Genomic DNA, 24,191 nt, shown 5'->3' with positions numbered 1-24,191 from the left:
AGTGAGGGGAACCGCCGCAGACACGTTCTCTAACCAAGAATTAAGACTCAATGAATGAAAAGCCCAGGTTACACACGATACATAGAAACTAGGAGCGGGAGAAGGCCATTCGGCCCTTCCGAGCCTGCAGGCTAGGAGAAGCGCCGCTCCCAGCAGCACCTGCAAGGCTCCAGGATTTCAGCCGTGGGCAAATACTAACTTTACCTCTCCAAGGTTTGTCTATAATATTTACGACGGCAATAAAATCACGTACAGTAAAAGCTGACGTTCTGAAATACTCACCATAACACATGAATATGAATCTCATTTTCAGCTCTTTCATTGCGGCCCTAGAACAGGTAACGGGAAAAATTAATATATTAATTAACAACTGATCTACGTAATTCCCTAGAAAATGGCGCCACCCCAACTGTGTAGAGCCTTGAAAAGGGTCAATGACGGTTCGCATTGTGTAAATCGGGACACGGATTGCAAGAGTAAAGAATCAATGTATTTCTTTTTTTAACGATCATGTGTAAGGACTCAGCTAGCGAGGATGTAGAGTTTATGGGTCTCCTTTATACAAAGCAGATGAAACACATGGAAGACGTCCCGTGTAGATTTACAAACACGATGTCAGAGATGGAAAAACTATAGTTCAGCCCCGGCATTTGAGATATTGGAATAAAAACAGAAAATGCTGGAAGATCTCAGCAGGTCCGGCAGCATCTGTGGAGAGAGAAGCAGAGTTAACGTTTCGGGTCCGGGAGACTCGTCTTCAGAACTGGAAAGAGACGGAAATGTGACGGGTTTTATGCTGTTGAAAAAGGGGGGAGAGTCAGGTGGAGAAAGAGAGAATGTCAGGGATAGATAAGAGGGTGTGGGGAGATTAAATTATAAAGATGTCATGAAAAAAAGGCAAAGAGAGTGGGAATCGTAGTGGTAAAGAAACAAAACAAAGAACAAAGAAAAGTACAGCACAGGAACAGGCCCTTCGGCCCTCCAAGCCTGCGCCGATCATATTGCCCGTCAACTAAAACATTTTGCACTTCCAGGGTCCGTATCCCTCTATTCCCACCCTGTTCATGTATTTGTCAAGCTGCCTCTTAAACACCACTATCGTACCTGCTTCCACCACCTCCTCTGGCAGCGAATTCCAGACACTCACTACCCTCTGCATAAACAACTTGCCCCGCACATCTCCTCTAAAGTTTTCTCCTCTCACCTTAAACCTACGTCCACTAGTAATTGACTCTTCCACCCTGGGAAAAAGCTTCTGACTATCTGCTCTGTCCATGCAACTCATAATTTTGTAAACTTCTATCAAGTCGCCCCCCCAATCTCCGTCGCTCTAGTGAGAACAATCCGAGTTTCTCCAACCTCTCCTCATAGCTAATAACCTCCAGACCAGGCAAAACATTGAACCAGAGTAGGTGTTAATAGCAGAATAAACATCACTGCAATTTGAAAGCAAAAACATGAGAAGAACGTGCAGAAAAGCACTTGGGGAAATCAATTAATATTGGAGGACAGAGTTCATGGTCTGAAGTTGTTGACTCCAGAAGGCTGCAAAGTGCCTCATCAAAAGATGAGGTGCTGTTCTTCCAGCATGTGTTAGGCTTCACTGGGTTCCACTGAAATATTAGTTAGGCCACAGCTGGCACATTACAGGAAGTGTGGGGAGGCAGTGCCATAACAGTAATGTCACTGGACACTAATCCAGAGGCCTAATGCTCTGGGGACACGGATTGAATCCCACCATTAATTCAAATAATACATCGGGAATATAAAAGCCCGCCATCTGTGATGCCGACCATGAAACGATCAGAAATGAACCCTCATAACATTTAAGAAGTATTTGGATGTGCACTTGCCATGCCATGGCATACAAGGCTATGGGCCTAGTGCTGGGAGATGGGATTAGAATAGTTAGGTGCTTGTTTGACTGGCGCTGATTCGATGGGCCGAAGGGCCTTTTTCTGTGCTGTAGACCTGTCTGATTCTCTGATTATTCAAAAAAAAACATCTGGTTCACTAAAGTCCTTTCGGGCAGGACATTTCTGCCCTTACCTCGTCTGGCTTACATGTGACTCCAGACCCACAGCAATGCGGTTGACTCTTAACTGCCTCTCTGAAATGGCTGAGCAAGGCACTCAGTTCAAGGGTAGTTAGGGATGGGCAAGAAATACTGATCTTATATGTGACGCCCACATCCCGTGATAGAAGTTTTAAAAATGGTTGCAGAGATGATTCACGAGGGTGTGGCCAGAAATTGAGAACATTAGCTATGAGGAAAGAGTGGACCTGCTGGGGTTAGACTCTTTGAAGCAGAGGAGGCTGAGAGAAGGTTAAATTGTGCTGAATGAAATGCATCGTGAATATTGGGTAGGAAAGGCCTATTCCCATTGCAGAGAGGTCAATAACCCGGAGGCAGAGATGCAAATAATTGGTAGAAGGATTAGGCTGAAGTTGAGGAGATTCTTTTTATCCAGATGATTGTGGGGATCTGGAACTCACCGTCTGAAAGGGTGGTAGAGACTAAAACCCTCATCACATTAAAAAAAACATCTGAAATGCATAACCAGGAGGGAGAAAGAGCATGTGATGGAAAGTGGGATTACACAGGGTAATTCTTTTCCAGCTAGCACAGATACAATGAGCCGAATGGGTTCCTTCAGTGACGTACGTTAAACGGAGCTGCCACTTTGATGCATTGAGGAAAAAAATTCCAGATGTGCACTAACCTCGCCACTAACCCTCCTGCATTCGAAATATTCGGTCATGAGCAGCAATAAATCAGAATAGGACCACCATTCATGGGCGCCCGTGTGGATACTAAGGCTGGTGAGTTCCCAACATGGGTATTATTGCTGGGACTCAGCATAGTCACAAGACAACATTCGAAAGTACTAACACAGGACTTTGGAGCAGGAGCAGACCATTTGCCTCGTAAACCCTACACCGCCATTCAATAAGGTCATAACTGATCTGATTGTGACCTTAACTCCACTTTCCTGCCTGCACCCCTCCCCCAATAACCCTTTAACCCCTCAGCTATCAAAAATCTCTCTAACTCAGCCTTGAATCTACTCAATGACCCGACCTCCACTGCTCTCTGGTGAATAGAATCCCACAGGCCCACGACTCTCTGAGAGAACAAATTCTCTCCTCCTCCATCTTAAAAGTGAAGCCCCTCGTTTTTTAAACTGTGCCAGTTCCAGTCTCTCCCACAGGAGGAAACATTCTCCTGATACCCACCCCGCGAAGTCCCCTCAGGGCCTTGCATTTTCAAATAAGTTCACCTCTCATTCTTCTAAACTCGGCTGGGTACAGGCCCAACCTGCTTACCCTTTCCTCGATAAGATAAGCTGCTCATCCCACAAATGAGTCGAGTGAACCTTCTCTGAACAGTTTCTAATGCAATTACATGCTCTTTCAAACAATGGGACCAAAACCTTGCACAGTACTCCAGTTCTGGCCACACCGAGGCAAAATCGCCCGTGGGCATTTCGTTTCTTCAGAAATCGCAAAGGTGTTGACCAACATCCTCTTACAATTTCTGTGAATTTTTAAACGCTAGGGCCATATAATCCTGCCGCGGTTTTATTCACCCTTCTTTGTAATTGTGGCGTGATTTGGACCAAGTGTCACATTTCATTACTGCACCTTCAATAAAACCCCGCTGCCTGTTTTTTTTTTCCCCCAGAAAACATCTTCCTGGTCGTGTCTTCGCTTTGAATCAGCCTAGTGTTTCTATAACTAACGCAATTGCCACCGATCCCAAAGTTGTGTCGCTTTCTCAGCAGCAGGTGGCGCAAGTGCAGGGCAAATCTGATGAGTTCAAATCAAAATTCCCAATTTCATTCGCAAAGACTTTGAAACGACACTGAGGGGGGTGGGGAGGAGACCCGTATGTTTAATAGTCTAAACTCCCCCTTGGCATTTCAAGTTGTGTTTACAAGGTTAAGGCGAATAAGAGGATGGGTTCTTTTCTCTTAAATTATCGAAAGAGATATTTTAAACCAACCGGTCAGCTCTATTCGAACTGTTAATCTTTCGGGTTTTAGTCGGTTTGAAGGAAGACAACGTGTGTGGCAGGGTTGGTGCATCTGAGTTTCCAACACCACCTTCAATCTGTAAGCAGGGTTTATTCCTCAAATCCGCACAGTGACAGAAACTGACCAGTGATTATTCCCGGTTGGGAAAGTGGGCCCAGATGCTCTGCATTTAACCTGCTCGGGGCTAAGGAATCGAAGGATGGATTTGTATTTAGCAGAGTTGAAAGCAATCACAGGAGAGGTTGAGTGGCCTGTAAACGACTTTACAGGGAAGTGTCTAAATTGCCTCAGCGAGACATTGGAGGCTCAAGGTAATATGCACTCACGGGAAGCGCGGAGAGACAGAAGGAAAAACCCTCTACAGAGAGGAAAAAAACTACACTGGGAACCGGAGGAAACCGGAGGAGGAAAAATATGTTCCAATTCATCAAGCGAAAGCTTTATTTGAGTTCTGTCTTCCGACACAAACCGCACATACCAACATACGAATTAGGAGCAGGAGGAGGCCATTCGGCCCCTCGAGCCTGCTTCACCATTCAGTAAGGTCATGGCTGATCTGATTGTGTCTCAATTCCCGCTAACCTTTGACTCCCTTCTTCGCGAAGAATCGGCCTACCTCTGCCTTCAAAATGTTTCAATGGCCCAGCCTCCACCGCTCCCTGGGGGAGAGAGTTCCATCGGCTCACGACCCTCCGAGAGAAAACGTTTCTTCTCATCTCTGCCTTGGGAGAGCCTTTATTTTTGTACCGTGCCCCCTAGTTCTAGATTCCCTCACGAGGGGGAACACCCTCTCACTATCCACCCTGTCAAGCGCCCCTCAGAATCTTATCTGTTTCAATAAGATCACCTCTCATTCTTCTGAACTCTAAGGGATAAAGGCCAATTGCCTCACGCTACAGAAGCCATATTGAAGAAGATGTGTGCCTAGATAGACAAACAGCTGCTCTTGCCCTATTGTTATGGGAACAGCTTCCCGGTAACGATGCACAAGTTAAAAATTGCTCATCTTTAATTCAGATCCTTCATTAAACGGAAGAATATAAGGAATAAGAGGTGGAGTAGACCATTCGGCCCGTCAAAACTGCTCCGCCATTCAATATGATCATTCCTGATCTTGGGCTTCAACTCCATTTACCCGCCCGCTCCCCATAATCCCTTAATCCCCCGAGACACTAAAAATCTGTCCATCCCGGCTTTATATGTATTCAACCATGGAGCATCCACAACCCTCTGGGGTAGAGAGTTCCAAAGATTCACAACCCTTTGTATGAAGAAATTTCTCCTCATCTCAGTCCCAAATGATCAGCCCCTTACCCTGAGTCTGTGCCCCCACGTCTTAGACTCCCCGACCAGAGGAAACAATCTCTCAGCGTCCACCCCATCAAAGCCCTTCAGAATCTTGTAGGTTTCAATGAGATCAGCTCTGATTCTTCCAAATTCCAGAGAACATAGACCCAATTTACTCAGCCTCTCATCATAGGAGAACCCCCTCATCCCGGGGACCAGTCTAGTGAACCTTCACTGCACCGTCTCCAATACCCTTTCTAAAATGTGGAGACCAAAACTGCACACGGTACTCCAGGTGCGATCTCACCAAAAAAATTGAACGAGTGTAACTGGACAGGTTTAACGAGGTAAATTGCTTTAAATTGGTATCATCCGTTGTATTTATGGTCAACCGCAGTTCTAATTTCAGTTGTTAATGCGTGTGAACGAAATAACAAGAGTAAAAGCCGCAAGTTAACATGACTTCAGTAACGGATCTATCGAGAAATAGACCTCAACCCAGAACCAAAGGAACAGGCGTCAAGATTGAAATTAAAACCTAATTAAAGCTGACAACTGATGTTGAGTTTGTTGTTAATAACGTTGCGAATGAGACTGATAGATTTTGAAGTCAGCGCGGAGATCAGTCGCGGTCCCATTGAATGACGGAGCGGCTTTATGGAACGAAATGCACCCCCACTACCCCCCCACCCCCCCCATCCCCGTCCTGTTCCAGTAATCTTAATGGGCAACATTGCTTAGTTTACGGAAAGTGACAGGAGGTGGGGGTTGGATTACATTCACTGATAGAAGGAAGCGCTTCGGCCTAGCGCCCGGTGAGCACCGTCCCATTGACAAATGTCCCCATGATATTTAAATTGTCATTAAGCATCAACAAATGAAGGTTGCCTTACCTCGCAATGAAATGCTGATTGTGCTGAGCGGTCCTGCAGTTTTTTAAAATTTATATGTGCTGCTACCTTGTTAAGTTTTGACGTTTCCGGGCGCACCCAGAAATTTCAACAACGCTCCCCGGATTCCCGGTTCGCGCCAACAGCCCCTGAAAAATGTTGGCCCACTTTAACAGTCGGAATGAATCAATTGCTAGGAATTTGCACGGATGCCTTTGGCAGTTTCGGGTTACACCCTATTAATGGGTTTGAAACTTGATGCGTGTTTGAATGACAGCCATCGCTCACAAAGTTGGGTTAAACATGCCCGCGTTATGTAATAAGACTTTCATAATCAGGTTTAGTCAGAATTAATTATTAAGGATCGATTCAATCAATCGTTCCAGTGGCGATATCTTTTCACATCGGCTGGTTTCTATTTGTGATCACTGTCATCATTTTATTCATCCACATCTCACAGTTAAAAATTGGATGTTCCCTAATCTCAGCCTCTAGCTAAACTCAGGAGATTGCATTTCGAGAATAATTATGTCGAATAGACCAAGGAATTAATTTCACCGCTCGACACTAAACTGATTAATAACTGTCAAATCAGAAATTCCTGCGTGTAATTCGGCCTAAGTGTCGATCCTTCTGCTGACTGTCTGTGTTTGGGCTTAATTTCTAATTATTTGCTAAGTTTTATTGAAATGTTCAGCCCCGTAGCCAACACCGCGCGGGTTGGAAACAGGTGAAATGTTGGTGCGGTGAACAGGACTGGTTTGAAATTGGCCCGCGGTGTTTTCCGCTGATTGGCAGTGAGCACCACTCCCCATGAGATTATGTTTCTGGCTCTGACATGCTCTTTCTATGGATCATTGTTTCGCCCCTTTGTGGTTTAAATGCTTTGAGTAACAGAAGTGGGTCTCTGTGAAACATGGCGCCGTGTCCAGGTGTTGGAAATGGACAATGGTCGATTGACATCGCTCCGGCTGCAGCAGAATCGCTGCGGGGGCCGCTATATAATGTGCGGAAGAGTTTGCTTGGTGACAGGCGGATCGTCTCACAGCCAGCACCACCTCGAACCAAAGGGAAGGCTGCTCTTGTGACCTGACAGGCAACTAGCCAAGGTAAAAATGGATTTCAACATTGAACTCTTGTAGCTACTCCCCCCCCCCCCCCGCAAATACAGACCCTTTCCCTAATCAGTCCGCCTTAAAAGTTCAACACGAAGGTAAGAAACGGGAAAAGGAGGAGACCTTAAAGCATTGGAGCCCGCTCCTCCACTCCATAAGATCATTGCTGCATCAAATCCACTCTCCGGCCCCATCCCCTAGTGCCCCAGAAGCTCTCCACCTCAATCTTGAACATAGTCAAGGACAGAGTGTGAGGTTGCCAACTCTCAGGGTCTGTCCTGCCAAACCCTCAGAGAATTCTATGCCTTTTTCGGCGGATCATCTCACAGTCAGCAGGGCTCCGAGCCAAAGAGGAGGCTGCTCGGCTTCCAATCTAACTGGCAATTAGCGGGGGTGAGACTTGGCTCCGACTTTGAATTCTTGCGAGAGGTGTCAGCTGTGGCTCAGTTCATAGCACCCTCGCCTTTGAATCAGAGGGTTGTGGGTTCATGTCCCACTCCCGGAAAACCAAGAACTGTGATTGTACTCGAAAGAGTTGCAATCTGTGACTGTTGATAACTCGAAAGAGTTTGTATTCCTGTAATTAAATTTCCATATGTATTGTAAGCATTTCTCTCCCAATCGACCTCGCTTAAAGTTCATTCGGAACAAGGGAGAAAGGGGTGGAAACTCAAACCTACTCTGCCATGAAATCTACTCTTGCCCTCCATCCCCCGAGCCTCCAATCACGCATCGATCTCAGCCCCGTGTCTACTGAACAACTGGAGTTTCTACAACTCCCTGGGGTAGAGAATTCCAAAGATTCTCAAGCCTCTGAGAAAAAACATTTCTCCTCATCTGAGCCCTAAAGGGCCGCCCCCTTATCCTGACAACTGTGGTCCCTACAGCAAGAGCCCATTAGTGTTTTATACAAATAACACTCCTCAACAAACTCTGCCTAACTTGGGGACATGATACCCAGTGACTGAGGCCTTTTCTATCCATGAGGCCATGGTTCATCAATGATTCATTGTTCTGGTGTCATTTGCGAAATGTTATTATTTTCTTCCAGGATTTTTATCACCACCTGGATTCTCTCCAAGTTATAATCATATTAATATTCCTGGGGGAATTGTGTCAGGCCTTTTATTATTCAAGGAGTTATTGACTCTCTCGCTATTGACTTGAAATACGAACCTTATTGATATGCACCCGTTTTGATGATGGAATTATATTTTATTTTCTTGAAGGACAATGGCTTTAATGCAACATCTGCTCAATAACAGGCCCTAACTCAATATTTGATCAGTGTCAGAGGCTCTAATTCAAAATCTGATCAATATCAAGGGCTTAAAATGAATATCTGATCAATATCAGCAGCTCTAACACAATATCTGATCAATAACAGGCTCTAACTCGTCATTCAGGCACTCACCCTTCAGGTATTCACTCACTCGTTATCTTGGTCACTCAGTCAAGGTCACTTGAACACTCATTCTCAAAGGTAGCCAATCATTGGTCTCTGGATTACTTCTCATTCACTCGTGGTCACTTAGTCTCTCAGTCACTCAGTCACTCAGCTACTCAGTCACTCAATCTCTCAGTCAATCAGGCTCTCAGCCACTCAATCTCTCAGTCACTCAGTCACTCAGCCACTCAGTCACTTAATCTCTCAGTCAATCAGGCTCTCAGCCAATCAGTCTCTCAGTCACTCAGTCTCTCAGCCACTCAGTCACTCAGTCACTCAATCACAGTCTCAGTCACTCAGTCCCAGTCTCTCAGTCACTCAGTCTCTCAGTCACTCAGTCTCTCAGTCACCCAGTCACTCAGTCTCTCAGTCACTCAGTCACCCAGTCTCTCAGTCTCTCAGCCACTCAGTCACTCAATCGTAGTCTCAGTCACTCAGTCCCAGTCACTCAGTCACTCAGTCTCTCAGTCACTCAATCACACAGCCTCAGTCACTCAGTCTGTCTCTCAGTCACTCAGTCTCCCAGTCACTCAGTCACTCAATCACTCAATCACAAAGCCTCAGTCACTCAGTCTCAGTCTCTCAGTCACTCAGTCTCTCAGTTTCTCAGTCACACAGTCATTCAGTCTCACTCACAGTCACTCAGACATCTGGCCACAGTCTCTTGGTCAATAAGTCTCCCTGTCACGCAGTCTCTCAGTCAATCAGCCTCCCAGTCACTCAGGTTTTCAGTCTCTCAGACTCTCAGTCACTCAGTCACTCAATCACACAGCCTCAGTCACTCAGTCACTCAATCACACAGCCTCAGTCACTCAGTCTCAGTCTCTCAGTCTCTCAGTCACTCAGTCACTCAATCAAACGGCCTCAGTGACTCAGGTTCAGTCTCTCAGTTACTCAGTCTCTCAGTTACTCAGTCACTCAGTCACTCAGTCACTCAATATCTCAGTCAGTCAATCACACGGCCTCAGTCACAGTCTCAGCCTCTCAGTTACTCTGTCTCTCAGTTACTCAGTCACTCAGTCTCTCAGTCTCTCAGTCACACAGTCATTCAGTCACTCAGTCTCTCAGTCACACAGTCATTCAGTCTCACTCACTCAGTCATTCAGACATCTGGCTACAGTCTCTTAGTCAATCAGTCACTAAGTCTCCCTGTCACGCAGTTTCTCAGTCACGCAGTCTCTCAGTTACTCAGTCTCTCAGTCACTCAGTCTCACAGACTCTCAGTCACTTGGTCTCTCAGTAACTCAGTCTCTCAGTCACTCAGTCTCAGTCTCTCAGTCTCTCAGTCACTCAGTCTCTCAGTCACTCAGTCACTCAATCTCACAGTCACTCAGTCTCTCAGTCACTCAGTCACACAGTCACTCAAGCTCTCAGTCACTCAGACTCTCGGTCACTCAGTCACTGAATAACACAGCCTCAGTCACTCAGTATCAGCCTCTCAGACACTCAGTCACTCAATCTCACTGACACTCAGTCTTTCAGTTACACAGTCCCTCATTCGCTCAGTCACTCAATCACACAGCCTCAGTCACTCAGTCTCAGTCTCTCAGCCTCTCATTCACACAGTCATTTGGTCTCAATCACTCAGTCACTCAGACATCTGGCCAGTCAGTCCGTTGGTTACTCAGTCACTAAGTCTCCCTTTCACGCATTCTCTCAGTCAATCAGCCTCTCATTCAGTCAGGTTCTCAGTCACTCAGTCTCTCAGTCACTCAGTCATTCAGTCACAACGTTTCTCAGTCTCTCAGTCACAGTCACTCAAACTCAGTCACTCAGTCTCTCAGTCCCTCAGTCACTCAGACTCTCGGTCACCATGTCACTTGGTTTCTTAGCCACTGAGTCTCTCAGTCACTCAGTCACTCAATCTCTCTGTCACTCAGTCTCTTGGTCACCCAGTCACTCAGTCTCTCAGTCACTCAGTCTCTCAGCCATTCACTCACCCAATCACACAGCCTCAGTCACACAGTCTCTGTCTGTCAGTCACTCATTCGCAGTCTCTCTGCCACTCAGTTTCTTAGTCACTCAGTTTCTTACTCACTCAATCACTCGGTCTCTCAGTTTGTTAGTCACTCAATCACTTGGTCTCTCAGTAACTCGGTCTCTCAGTCATTCAGTCTCACAGTCACTCAGTCACTCAATCACACAGTCTCAATCACTCAGTCTCAGTCTCTCAGACTCTTAGTCACTCAATCACACAGCCTCAGTCACTCAGTCTCAGTCTCTCAGTCTCTCGGTCACTCAGTCACTCAATCAAACAGCCTCAGTCACTCAGTCTCAGTCTCTCAGTCTCTCAGTCTCTCGGTCACTCAGTCACTCAATCAAACAGCCTCAGTCACTCAGTCTCAGTGTCTCAGTTACTCAGTCTCTCAGTCACTCAGTCATCAGTCTCAGCCTCTCAGTCACTCAGTCTCTCAGTCAATCAGCCTCCCAGTCACTCTTGTTTTCAGTCTCTCAGTCTCTCAGTCACGCTGTCACTCAATCTCTCAGTCACTCAATCACACAGCCTCTGTCACTCAGTCTCAGCCTCCTATTTACTCAGTCTCTCAGTCACTCAGTCACTCAATCTCTCAGTCTCAGTCTCTCAGTCACTCAGTCACTCAGTCTCAGCCTCTCAGCCTCTCAGTCTCTCATTCTCTCAGTCTCTCAGTCACTCAATCACACAGCCTCAGTCACTCAGCCTCAGTCTCCCAGTCTCCCAGTCACTCAGTCTCCCAGTCTCTCAGTCACTCAGTCTCTCAGTCACTCAGTCACTCAATTTCACAGTCACTCAGTCTCTCAGTCACTCAGTCACTCAGACTCTCGGTCACCGAGTCACTTGGTTTCTCAGCCACTGAGTCTCTCAGTCACTTGGTCTCTCAGTGGCTCAGTCTCTCAGTCACTCAATCACACAGCCTCTGTCACTCAGTCTCAGCCTCCTATTTACTCAGTCTCTCAGTCACTCAGTCACTCAATCTCTCAGTCTCAGCCTCTCAGTCATTCAATCACACAGCCTCGGTCACTCAGTCTCAGTCTCTCAGTCTCTCAGTCACTCTGTCTCTCAGTCACTCAGTCTCACAGTCACTCAATCACACAGCCTCAGTCACTCAGTCTCAGTCTCTCATTCTCTTAGTCTCTCAGTCACTCAATCACACAGCCTCAGTCACTCAGTCACACAGTCTCTCAGTCACTCAGTCTCTCAGTCACTCAGTCACTCAGTCTCTCAGTCACTCAGTCTCTCAGTCACTCAATCACACAGCCTCAGTCACTCAGCCTCAGTCTCTCAGTCTCTCAGTCTCTCAGTCACTCAGTCACTCAGTCTCTCAGTCTCTCAGTCTCTCAGTCTCACAGTCAATCAGTCTCTCAGTTGCTCAGTCACTCAAGCACTCAGTCACTCACACTCTCGGTCACTCAGTCACTCAATCACACAGCCTCAGTCACTCAGTCTCAGTCTCTCAGTCTCTCAGTCACTCAATCACACAGCCTCAGTCACTCAGTCTCAGTCTCTCAGTCATTCAGTCTCAGTCTCTCAGTCCCTCAGCCTCTCATTCACATAGTCATTCGGTCTCACGCACTCAGTCACTCGCACATCTGGCCACTCATTCTCTTGGTCACTCAGTCACTAAGTGTCCCTGTCACGCAGTCTCTCAATCAGCCTCCCAGTCACTCTGGTTTTCAGTCTCTCAGACTCTCAGTCACTTGGTCTTTCAGAGACTCAGTCTCTAATTCTCTCATTCACTCAGTGTCTCAGTCACTCAGTCCCTCAGTCACTCAGTCACTCAATCTCACAGTCACTCAATCTCACAGTCTCTCAGTCTCAGACTCTCAGTCACTCAGTCTCTCAGTCACTAAGTCACTCAGTCACTCAGTCTCTCAGTCTCTCAGTCTCTTAGTCTCTCAGTCACTCATTCACTCAAACTCATTTTCACTCAATCTCTCAGTCACTCAATCAAACAGTCACTCATTCTCAGTCTCTCAGTCACTCAGTCAAGCAATCTCTCAGTCCCTCAGTCACACAAACTCATGGTCACTCAGTCTCTCAGTCACTCAGTCCCTCAATCTCTCGGTCACTCAGCTTCTCAATCACTCAGTTTCTCAATCACTCAGTCTCTCATTCTCTCAGTCACTCAGTCTCTCTGTCACTCAGTCACTCAATCACACAGCCTCAGTCTCTCACTCTCTCAGTCACTCAATCACACAGCCTCAGTCACTCAGTCTCAGTCTCTCAGTCACTCCGTTTCTCAGTCACTTAATCACAAAGCCTCAGTCACTCAGTCTCTGTTTCTCAGTCACTCAGTCTCCGTCTCTCAGTCACTCAGTTTCTCAATCACACAGTCATTCAGTCTCACTCACTCAGTCAATCAGACATCTGGCCACAGTCTGTTGGTCACTCAGTCACTAAGTCTCCCTGTCACGCAGCTTCTCAGTCAATCAGCCTCCCAGTCATTCCGGTTTTCAGACTCTCAGACTCTCAGTCACTTGGTCTCTCAGTGACTCAGTCTCTCAGTCTCTCAGTCTCTCAGTCACTCAGTCTCTCAGTCACTCAGTCACTTAGTCACTCAATCACGCAGCCTCAGTCACTCAGTCTCTGTCTCTCAGTCACTCAGCCTATCATTCACAGTTATTTGGTCTCACTCACTCAGTCACTCAGACATCTGGCCACTCTGTCTTTTGGTCACTCAGTCAGTCAGTCTCGCAATCTCTCATGCAATCAGTCACTCAGTCACTCAGTAACTCAGTCACTCAGTCAATCGGTTCCTCAGTCAGTCAGTCTCTCAGTCACTCAGCCTCTCAGTCACTCAGTCTCTCAATCTCACAGTCACTCAGTCACTCAGTCTCTCAGTCACTCAGTCACTCAATCTCTCAGTCTCTCAGACTCTCAGTCATCCAGTCACTCAGTCTCTCAGTCACTCAGTCACTCAATCACACAGCCTCAGTCACTCAGTCTCAGTCTCTCAGTCACTCAGTTCTCAGTCTCTCAGTCACACATTCATTCAGTCTCACTCAGTCACTCAGTCACTAAGTCTCCCTGTCACGCAGTTTCTCAGCCAATCAGCCTCCCAGACAGTCCGGTTTTCAGCCTCTCAGACTCTCAGTCACTTGGTCTCTCAGTGACTCTGTCCCTCAGTCCTTCAGTCTCTCAGTCACTCAGTCTCTCAGTCACTCCGGGTCTCATTCACAATCATTCGGTCTCACTCACTCAGTCACTCAGACATCTGGCCACTCAGTCTCTTCGTCACTCAGTCACTAAGTCTCCCTGTCACGCAGTCTCTCAGTCAATCAGCCTCTCATTCTCTCAGGTTCTCAGTCACTCAGTCACTCAGTCAGTCACTCTCTCAATCTCTCATTCACTCAGGTTCTCAGTCACTCAGTCACTCAGTCTCTCAGTCACTCAGACTCTTGGTCACCCAGTCACTTGGTTTCTCAGCCATTCAGTCTCTCAGTCACTCAGTCATTCAATCACAAAGCCTCAGTCACTTAGTCTCATTCTCTCAGTCTCTCAGCCACCCAGTCACTCTCTCTCTCGATCACTCAGTCTCTCGGTCACCCATTCACTCAGTCTCTCAGGCACTCAGTCTCTCAGCCACTCAGTCACTCTATCTCTCAGTCACTCAGACTCTGGGTCACCCAGTCACTTGGTTTCTCAGCCACTCAGTCTCTCAGTCACTCAGTCTCTCAGTCTCTCAGTCTCTCAGTCACTCAGTCAATCAATCTCACGGTTACTCAGTCTCTCAGTCACTCTATCTCTCAGTCACTCACACTCTTGGTCGCCCAGTCACTTGGTTTCTCAGCCACTCAGTCTCTCAGTCACTCAGTCATTCAATCACACAGCCTCGGTCACTCAGTCTCAGTCTCTCAGTCTCTCAGTCACTCTGTCTCTCAGTCACTCAGTCTCACAGTCACTCAATCACACAGCCTCAGTCACTCAGTCTCAGTCTCTCATTCTCTTAGTCTCTCAGTCACTCAATCACACAGCCTCAGTCACTCAGTCTCAGTCTCTCAGTCACTCAGTCTCAGTCTCTCAGTCACTCAGCCTCTCATTCGCACAGTCATTCGGTCTCACTCACTCAGTCACTCAGACATCTGGCCATTCATTCTCTTGGTCACTCATTCACTAAGTCTCCCTGTCTCGCAGTCTCTCAATCAGCCTCCCTGTCAATCAGGTTTTCAGTCTCTCAGACTCTCAGTCTCTTGTTGTCTCACTGACTCAGCCTCTCAGTCACTCAGTCACTCAGTCACTCACTGTCTCAGCCTCTCAGTCACTCAGGCACTCAAACTCATAGTCACTCAGTCCCTCAGTCACTCAATCACACAGTCACTCAGTCCCAGTCTCAGACTCTCAGTCACTCAGTCACGCAATCTCTCAGACTCTCAGTCACTCTGTCACTCAATCTCATAGTCACTCAGTCTCTTGGTCAATCAATCTCTGGGTCACTCAGTCTCTGGGTCACACAGCCTCTTGGTCACTAAGTCTCTCTGTCACTGAGTCCCTTGGTCTCTCAGACAATCAGCCTCCAGGACTCTCAGTCTCTCAGCCAATCAGTCACTTAAGCCCTCAGACTCCCTCAGTCATGCAGACACTCAGTGTCTCGGTTACTCAGTCTCGCAGCCACTCAATCTCTCAGTCAATCAGATCTTTGGTCACTTAGCCTCCCGGTCAGTCACTCTCTGGGCCAGTCAGTTCCTCAGTCAGTCAGCTACTCGGTCATAGTCACATAGTCAATCATTCCCGCAGTCACTCAGTTGCACTGTCACTCAGTGCCTTGGTCACTCAGTCGCTCAGTCACAATCTCTCAGTCACGCAGTCTCTTAGCTACTCAGCCTCCAGGATACAGTCTCTCGTTCACTCAGTCTCTCGGTCACTCAGTCTCTCGGTCACTCAGTCTCTCGGTCACTCAGTCTCTCGGTCACTCAGTCTCTCGGTCACTCAGTCTCTCGGTCACTCAGTCTCTCAGTCAATCAGCCTCCAGGACTTTCAGTCTCTCGGTCAATCAGTCACTCAATCCCTCACCCTCACAGCCAATCAGTCTCCCTGTCACTCAATTTCACAGTCAATCTGACACTCGGACCCTCAGTCACGCAGTCACTCCGTCTCTCAGTCACTCAGTGCCTCGGTCACACAATCTCTCGGTCAATCAGTCTGTGTGTCATGCAGCCTCAAACTTAACCCTAATCCAAAACCTATGCTTAACCCTAATACTAACGCTCAACCTAAACTGATCCCTAGCCCTAAATCTAACCCGAATACTAACCTGCAGGCTCGGTACAGAGGGAGTGCTGCACTGACAGAGGGTCATTACTAAGGGGGTCCTGCACTATCAGGGGGTTACTACAGAGGGAGTTCTAGACAGTCTGAGGGTCAGTGTGGAGGGTGTGCTGCACTGTTGGAGGGCCAGTGCGGAGGGAGAGCTGCACTGTCGGAGTCTCAGTACAGAGGGAGTGCTCCAATGTCAGAGGGTAAGTGCTGATGGGGTGCAGCACTCTCAGAGGGACAGTACTGAGGGATCCAGCAATGTCACAGGGGCAGTTCGAAGGGAGCACAGCACTGTCAGTGGGACTGTACTGAGTGACTCCTGGACTATCAATGGTACAGTACAGAGGGAGCCCAACACTATCAGAGGGTCAGTATTTAGGGAGAGCTGCACTGTTGGAAGGTCAGTGTTGAGGAAGTGCTGCACTGTCAGAGGGTCAGTAATGAGGGGGTGTTGCACTGTCAGAGGGTCAGTAATGAGGGGGTGTTGCACTGTCAGAGGGGCAGTACTAAGGGGACACAACACTGTCAGGTGGAAAGTACTCAGGGAAAACAGGGCTCTCAAATGGACAGTATTGAGGGAACTCAGCACTGTCAGACGGACAGTACTGAGGGAACACAGAAGGTTCACAGGGCCGCTACTGAGGGAACACTGAATTGTCTGAGCGGCAGTGCAAAGGAATCCAGAACTGTCAGAGGGGCAGAACTGAGGGAATCCACTGCCCACATAGGAGAAGTTTTGAGGGACCCTGCACACTTGAAGGGGCAGTACGAAAAACACTGCAGTGTCTGAGGGGCAGTACTGTGTGGACACAGCACTGTCAGAAAGGCAACCCAGAACTGTCAGAGGGAGAGTACTCATGGAGCGCTGTGCTGACAGAGGGGCAGCACTCAAGGAGTGCTGCACTGTTGGTGGGTCAGTACTGAGGGAATGCTGAACTGTCAGATGTGAAGTACTGAGGGAGCACAGCACTTTCAGAGGGAACATACTGAGTGACGACAGGACTGTCATTGGTACAGTACTGAGGGAGCCCAACACTATCAGAGGGTCAATATTAAGGGAGCGTTGAAGTGTCGGAAGGCCAGTACTGAGGGAGTACTGCACTGTCAGAGGGTCAGTACTGAGAGAGTGCTGCACTGTCGGAAGGCCAGTACTGAGAGAGTGCTGCACTGTCGGAAGGCCAGTACTGTGGGAGTGTGGCACTGTCAGAGGGTCAGTACTGAGGGAGTGCCGCACTCTAAGATGGGCAGTACTGAGGGAACACAGCACTGTCAGGTGGACAGTAGTGAGGGAACACAGCATTGTCAGATGGACACGCTGCGCTGAATATAATTCAAACAGCGGCGTTCAGGGGCTGAGTCTAAATCGGGAATTAAATTCCATCGTCAGGTGACGCATTGAACGGTTCAGGGTTTTATGGGACAAGGCGCAGAAAAGAATCCCTACTTTCACATTAATGGAAACGGGGAAAAGCACTGGGTCGGTTCAGCTGGACCATGCAGCCGAGCCCAGCCCGTGCTTGTAATGGTCCAGGCCGCGCGTCCACTCCGCCCATCTAACGCTGATGGTCGGTCAACATGAATCTCTTTTTCACTTGCATCCTCCGCGAGCTCAAATATATTTTGTCTCTTTTCTATTCTGACCCAAGTTTCGTTTAATGGAGAAAATAGTTGTTGCTGATGAAGAGGTATAAGAGGTGAGCTGGTGACTGTCTCCTGTGGAATCTCTGGTATGACCTGTCCTGGTCACCATAACACAAATGCCAAGGCCCAGGGTATGTTGATATAAGCAATGGGGTGTTGACGGGAGGTTCTCGAGAACAATGAACGAAATATTTCAGTCATCATGTTCTGCCCAACCATAAGAAAACAAACTGTCAGAACAAACACTCCCGCAGTACTGCACATTCGAGAGTGCAGGGTCCCACACAACCTTTCCTATGTGGGCAGTGGGTTCCCTCAGTTCTGCCCCGCTGTAAGTTCTGAATTCCTTGGCATTGCCGCTCTGACAATACAGTTTTCCCTCCGTAGTGGCCCTTTGACAGTGCTGTGTTCCCCCAGTATTGTCCTTATGACAGTGCAGTGTTCACTCAGTACTGTACATCTGACAGTGTTGTGTTCCCTCTGTACTGTAGATCTGACAGTGCTGTGTTCCCTCAGTACTGTACATCTGACAGTGTTGTGTTCCCTCTGTACTGTAGATCTGACAGTGCTGTGTTCCCTCAGTACTGTACATCTGACAGTGTTGTGTTCCCTCTGTACTGTAGATCTGACAGTGCTGTGTTCCCTCAGTACTGTACATCTGACAGTGTTGTGTTCCCTCTGTACTGTAGATCTGACAGTGCTGTGTTCCCTCAGTACTATACATCTGACAGTGTTGTGTTCCCTCTGTACTGTAGATCTGAAAGTGCTGTGTTCCCTCTGTACTGTAGATCTGACAGTGCAGCTCTCCCTGAGCAGTGACCCTCCAACTGTGCAGCTCACCCACCGCACTCACACTCTGACTGTCTAGCACTTCCTCAGTAGTGCCCCTCCGACAGTTCAGGTCCCCCTTAGTAATGACCCTCTGAAATTGCAGCACTCCCTCAACACTGAGCCTGCAGGTTAGGATTCGGGTTAGATTTAGGGTTATGGATCGGTTTAGGTTTAGCGTTACTGTTAGTTTTAGGGTGAAGCATAGGTTTCAGGTTATGGTTAGGTTTGAGACTGCCTGACTCACAGACTGATTGACCGAGAGACTGTGTGAATGAGGCACTGAGTGACCGACAGTCTGAGTAACTGAGGCACTGAGTGACCGAGAGACTGAGTGACTGCGTGACTGAGGGTCGGAGTGTCACTTTGGCTGAGAAATTGAGTGACAGTGAGACTGATTGGCATGGAGGCTGGGGAATTTAGTGAATGATTGACCGAGAGACAAAGTCCTGGAGGCTGATTGGCTGAGAGACTAAGTGACCAAGGGACTCAGTGACCCACAGACTCAATAACCGAGACTGAATGACCGAGAGACTGAATCCTGGAAACTGAATAACACAGAGACTGAGTGACTGAGAGATTGTGACTGAGCGACTGAGTGACCGAGGCTCTTTCTCAGTCTCCCATGTGGGACCTGGTCAAATGCTTTGCTCAGTCCACGTAAACAAATTAAATTAACAGGGTGATACCACAAATTCCATTTGACTGGAAACTGTGAAAGATTTCGGTTCCCCAGAAACAGACCAGTGAAGTAATTCTTCTCCTGTGATCGCAGCTGTCGCTGGCGCGAAAGGTCGCCCTGGTCAGTTAAGGCCTCTGCAATATGATAGACACTTAAAGCGCTTGACCAGAACTCAAAACTGCCTTAGAGAGTTTAGTTAACCTCGCTTAATAAAGATGCTGCTGAAATATGGAAAGTAACTGGCGTGTGCAACTGGGAAATAAGTCACTTTAGTGATTTACTCCATGATACAATTGTGCAAAAGGTAACTTGGCCACCCAGAGCGGAGCACAGTCCGTGTAAACAGCACTGAAGGGAAATAAATGACAACGGGTCAATACGAACAATAATGGCCTGAAACTTAGCTGAAGGCCTGAGACACAATGAAGGGAATTATAAAAATAATCGGAGCGAAGAGCCGGGGAGTGAAATGAGAAAGGGTGACACAAAGGGCTGATTAATCGAGGACAGAGTGGACATGCAAAGACTCTAGAGGCTGATGGGAGGTGGGAAACATCAGTCCGGGCGAACACCCTATGATTTAGACAAAGAAATCGAGAGTGAATACTATTGAACATTTTTAATGAAGTAAATCTTTCCAGTGTAATGAGGTCTCGTCAATGAACCAATCAAACCAACTCCTGAGGAAGGGTAACGAGTGAGTGACTTTGCCGATCTCAGAGCAGTGGAGAGACGATGGTGTCACACTCTGGGTTTGGGTTAGAAGCCGAGAACAGATCAGGCACCAAGAAGAGGTGAAGGATAAAGAGGAGAGCAGGTTTCACCAGCTGCCCTCTGACCATCTGAACTGGTATTTTCTAGTGTTCGCTGTCACATGAGTTTGATTGTGTGAGATACCATCTTATACTCGGAATAAACTCAGCATATTCCCCGCATTGGGTTCAGTTCATCCATGGTCAATATCACGAATATTACGTGAAATACCGAGAGACCCGAATGACAGCAGCGGGCGGAATATAACACACAGGGCCACACGCTGCGCTGAATATAATTCAAACAGCGGCGTTCAGGGGCTGAGTCTAAATCGGGAATTAAATTGGTCACCATAACACAAATGCCAAGTCCCCGGTATGTTGATATAAACAATCGGTTGTTGACGGGAAGTTCTCGAGAACAAGGAACGAAATATTTCAGTCATCATGTTCTGCCCAAGCATAAAAAAACAAACTGTCACAACAAACACTCCCGCAGTACTGCACATTCGAGAGTGCAGGGTCCCACACAACCTTTCCTATGTGGGCAGTGGGTTCCCTCAATTCTGCCCCTCTCTAAGTTCTGGATTCCTTGGCAGTCGCGGCCCTCTGACAGTGCTGTGTTCCCTCAGTACTTTACATCTGACAGTGCAGTGTTTACTCAGTACTGTGCATCTGACAGTGCTGTGTTCCCTCACTATTGTCCATCTGACAGTGCAGTGTTCCCTCATTACTGTCCATCTGACAGTGCAGTGTTCCCTCATTACTGTCCATCTGAGAGTGCTGTGTTCCCTCATTACTGTCCATCTGACAGTGCTGTGTTCCCTCAGCGCTGTACATCTGACAGTGTTGTGTTCTCTCAGTACTGTACATCTGACAGTGCAGTATTTACTCAGTACTGTACATCTGACAGTGCAGTATTTACTCAGTACTGTACATCTGACAGTGCAGTATTTACTCAGTACTGTACATCTGACAGTGTTGTGTTCCCTGAGTACTGTCCATCTGACAGTGCTGTGTTCCCTCAGGACTGTACATCTGACCGTGCAATGTTTACTCAGTACTGTACATCTGAGAGTGCTGTGTTCCCTGAGTACTGTCCATCTGACAGTGCTATGTTCCCTCAGTAATGTCAGCTAAGATTGCTGTGTTCCCTGAGTACATTACACCTGAGAGTGCTGTGTTTCCTCACTACTGCCCGTCTGAGAGTGCAACACTCCCTCAGTACAGTCCACCTGACAGTGCAACACTCCCTCAGTACTGACGCTCTGACAGTGCCACACTCCCACATTACTGACCCTCTGTCAGTTCAGCACTCCCTCAGCACTGATGCTCTGACGGTTCAGCATTCCTTCAGTACTGACCCTCTGACAGTGGAACAATCCCTTAGTATTGACCCCCCGACAGTGTACCTCTCCCTCAGTACTGACCCTCCGACAGTGCTGCACTACCTCAGCACTGACGCTCTGACAACGCAGCCCTCCCTCAGCACTGACCCACAGACACTGCAGCACTGCCTTCATATTGACCCTCTGATAGTGTTGGGCTCCCTCAGTATATACCAATGACAGTACTGAAGTCACTCAGTACAGTCCATCTGACAGTGCTGTGCTCACTTCGAACTGCCCCTCCGGCATTGCTGAATCCGTCTGACGGTGCTGGGTTCCCACATTACTGCCCCTCTGCCAGTTCAGCATTCCTTCAGTACTGGCCTTATGACAGTGCAACACTCCCTCAGTACTGACCCTCCGAGAGTGCAGCAATCCCTCAAAACTGTCAATAAAATTTTGGAATGCCCAATACTCCTGATTGCTGCAATACAAATGAAATTCTTGATTTCTTCCATTTGGGATTTAGAAAGAAACATAAATGGGGATTAAAACTGGTCCTGATTCTGTCTGATGATACCCAGTAGAAGCAGTGAACAAAAATGTGTTTGTTATGACAGTTTGTTTTCTTATGGTTGGGCAGAACATGATGACTGGAATAGTTCGTTCATTGTTCTCAAGAACGTCCCATCAACACCCGATTGCTTATATCAACATACCTGGGCCCTGGCATTTGGGTCATCGTGACCAGGACTGGTCATACCAGAGATTCCAGAGGAGACAGTCACCAGCCCACATCGCGCGAAGGATTCAAGTGAAAACGAGAGTCATGCTGACCGACCATCAGCGTTAGATGGGCGCAGTGGACGCGCGGCCTGAACAGCGTGTTGCCCTGTGTGTTATTTTCCGCCCGCTGCTGTCATTCGGGTCTCTCGGTGTTTCACGTAATATTCGTGGTATTGAACATGGATGAACTGAACCCAATGCGGGGAATATGCTGAGTTTATTCCGAGTATAAGATGGTATCTCACACAATCAAATTCATGTGACAGCGAGCAGTACAAAATACCAGTTCAGATGGTCAGAGGGCAGCTGGTGAAACCTGCTCTCCTCTTTATCCTTCACCTCTTCTTGGTGCCTGATGTGTTCTCGGCTTCTAACCTAAGCCCAGAGTGTGACACCATCGTCTCTCCACTGCTCTGAGATCGGCAAAGTCACTCACTCGTTACCCTTCCTCAGGAGTTGTTTTGATTGGTTCATTGACGAGACCTCATGACACTGGAAAGATTTACTTCATTAAAAATGTTCAATAGTATTCACTCTCGATTTCTTTGTCTAAATCATGGGGTGATCGCCCGGACTGATGTTTCCCACCTCCCATCAGCCTCTAGAGTCTTTGCATGTCCACTCTGTCCTCGATTAATCAGCCCTTTGTGTCACTCTTTCTCATTTCACTCCCCGGCTCTTCGCTCCGATTATTTTTATAATTCCCTTCATTGTGTCTCAGGCCTTCAGCTAAGTTTCAGGGCATTATTGATCGTATTGACCTGTTGTCATTTATTTCCCTTCAGTGCTGTTTACACGGCCTGTGCTCCGCTCTGGGTGGCCAAGTTACCTTTTGCACAATTGTATCATGGAGTAAATCACTAAAGTGACTTATTCCCAGTTGCACACGCCAGTTACTTTCCATATTTCAGCAGCATCTTTATTAAGCGAGGTTAACTGAACTCTCTAAGGCAGTTTTGAGTTCTGGTCAAGCGCTTTAAGTGTCTATCGTATTGCAGAGGCCTTAACTGACCAGGGCGACCTTTCAGGCCAGCGACAGCTGCCCTCACAGGAGAAGAATTACTTCACTGGTCTGTTTCTGGGGAACCGAAATCTTTAGCAGTTTCCGGTCAAATGGAATTTGTGGTGTCACCCTGTTAATTTAATTTGTTTACGTGGACTCAGCAAAACCTTTGACAAGGTCCCACATGGAAGACTGATAGAGGGCCTCGGTCACTCAATTGCTAAGTTACTGAGTCTGTGGGCCACTGACTCCCTTGGTCACTCAGTCTCTCAGCCAATCAGTCTCCAGGATTTAGTCTCTCGGTCAATCTTTCACTAAATTCCTCACCCTCCCTGCTAATCAGTCTCAATGTCACTCAATTTCTCAGCCAATCTGACACTCGGACCCGCAGTCACGCAGTCACTCAGTCTCTCGGTCACTCAGTGCCTCAGTCACGCAGTTTCTCGGTCACTCAGTGCCTCAGTCACACAGTCTCTCGGTCAATCAGTCTGTGAGTCAGGCAGTCTCAGACCTAACCATAACCCGAAACCTATGCTTAACCCTAAAACTAACAGTAACACTAAACCTAAACCGATCCCTAACCCTAAATCTAACCCGAATCCTAACCTGCAGGCTCAGTGTTGAGGGAGTGCTGCTATTTCAGAGGGTCATTACTAAGGGGGCCCTGAGCTGTCGGAGGGGCACTGCTGAGGAAGAGCCGCACTGTCGGAGTGTCAGTTCTGAGGGAACGCTCCAATGTCAGAGGGTCAGTGCTGAGGGGGTGAAGCACTCTCAGAGGGACAGTACTGAGGGAGTGCTGGACTGTTGTATGGTCAATACTGAGGGAGCGCTGCAATTTGGAAGGACAGTACTGAGGGATTGCTGAACTGTCGGAGGGTCAGTACTGGGGATGTGCTGCACTGACGGAGGATCAGTACTGAGGTAATGCTGACCGGACAGAGGGGCAGTACTGAGGGAACCAAGCGCTGTCACAGGGGCAGTACTGTGGGAACCAGCAATGCCAGAGGGGCAGTTCGAAGGGAGCACAGCACTGTCAGAGGGACTATACTGAGTGATTCCAGGACTGTCATTGGTAAAGTACTGAGGGAGCCCAACACTATCGGAGGGTCAATATGAAGGCAGCGCTGCACTGTCTGAAGCTCACTGCTGAGGGAGCGCTGCACT

At 47.9% G+C, this 24,191-nt stretch overlaps 1 protein-coding gene across 1 annotated transcript in view; it reads right to left on the bottom strand.

Annotated features, from left to right (window-relative positions):
• LOC144673668 (IgGFc-binding protein-like) overlaps nucleotides 1–24,191 on the bottom strand; it is an 89,925-nt gene that overhangs the window by 42,064 nt on the left and 23,670 nt on the right. Inside the window, exon 2 of the mRNA XM_078535395.1 lies at nucleotides 205–329. Coding sequence (XP_078391521.1) covers nucleotides 205–329 — 125 coding nt within the window. The remainder of the gene's footprint in view (nucleotides 1–204; nucleotides 330–24,191) is intronic.

The sequence above is a fragment of the Cetorhinus maximus genome, unplaced genomic scaffold (assembly GCF_964194155.1).
Source record: "Cetorhinus maximus unplaced genomic scaffold, sCetMax3.hap1.1 HAP1_SCAFFOLD_429, whole genome shotgun sequence".
Lineage (NCBI taxonomy): Eukaryota > Metazoa > Chordata > Chondrichthyes > Lamniformes > Cetorhinidae > Cetorhinus > Cetorhinus maximus.
The sequence above is the reverse complement of the archived record's forward strand: the minus strand, read 5'-3'. Positions and strand labels throughout refer to the sequence as shown.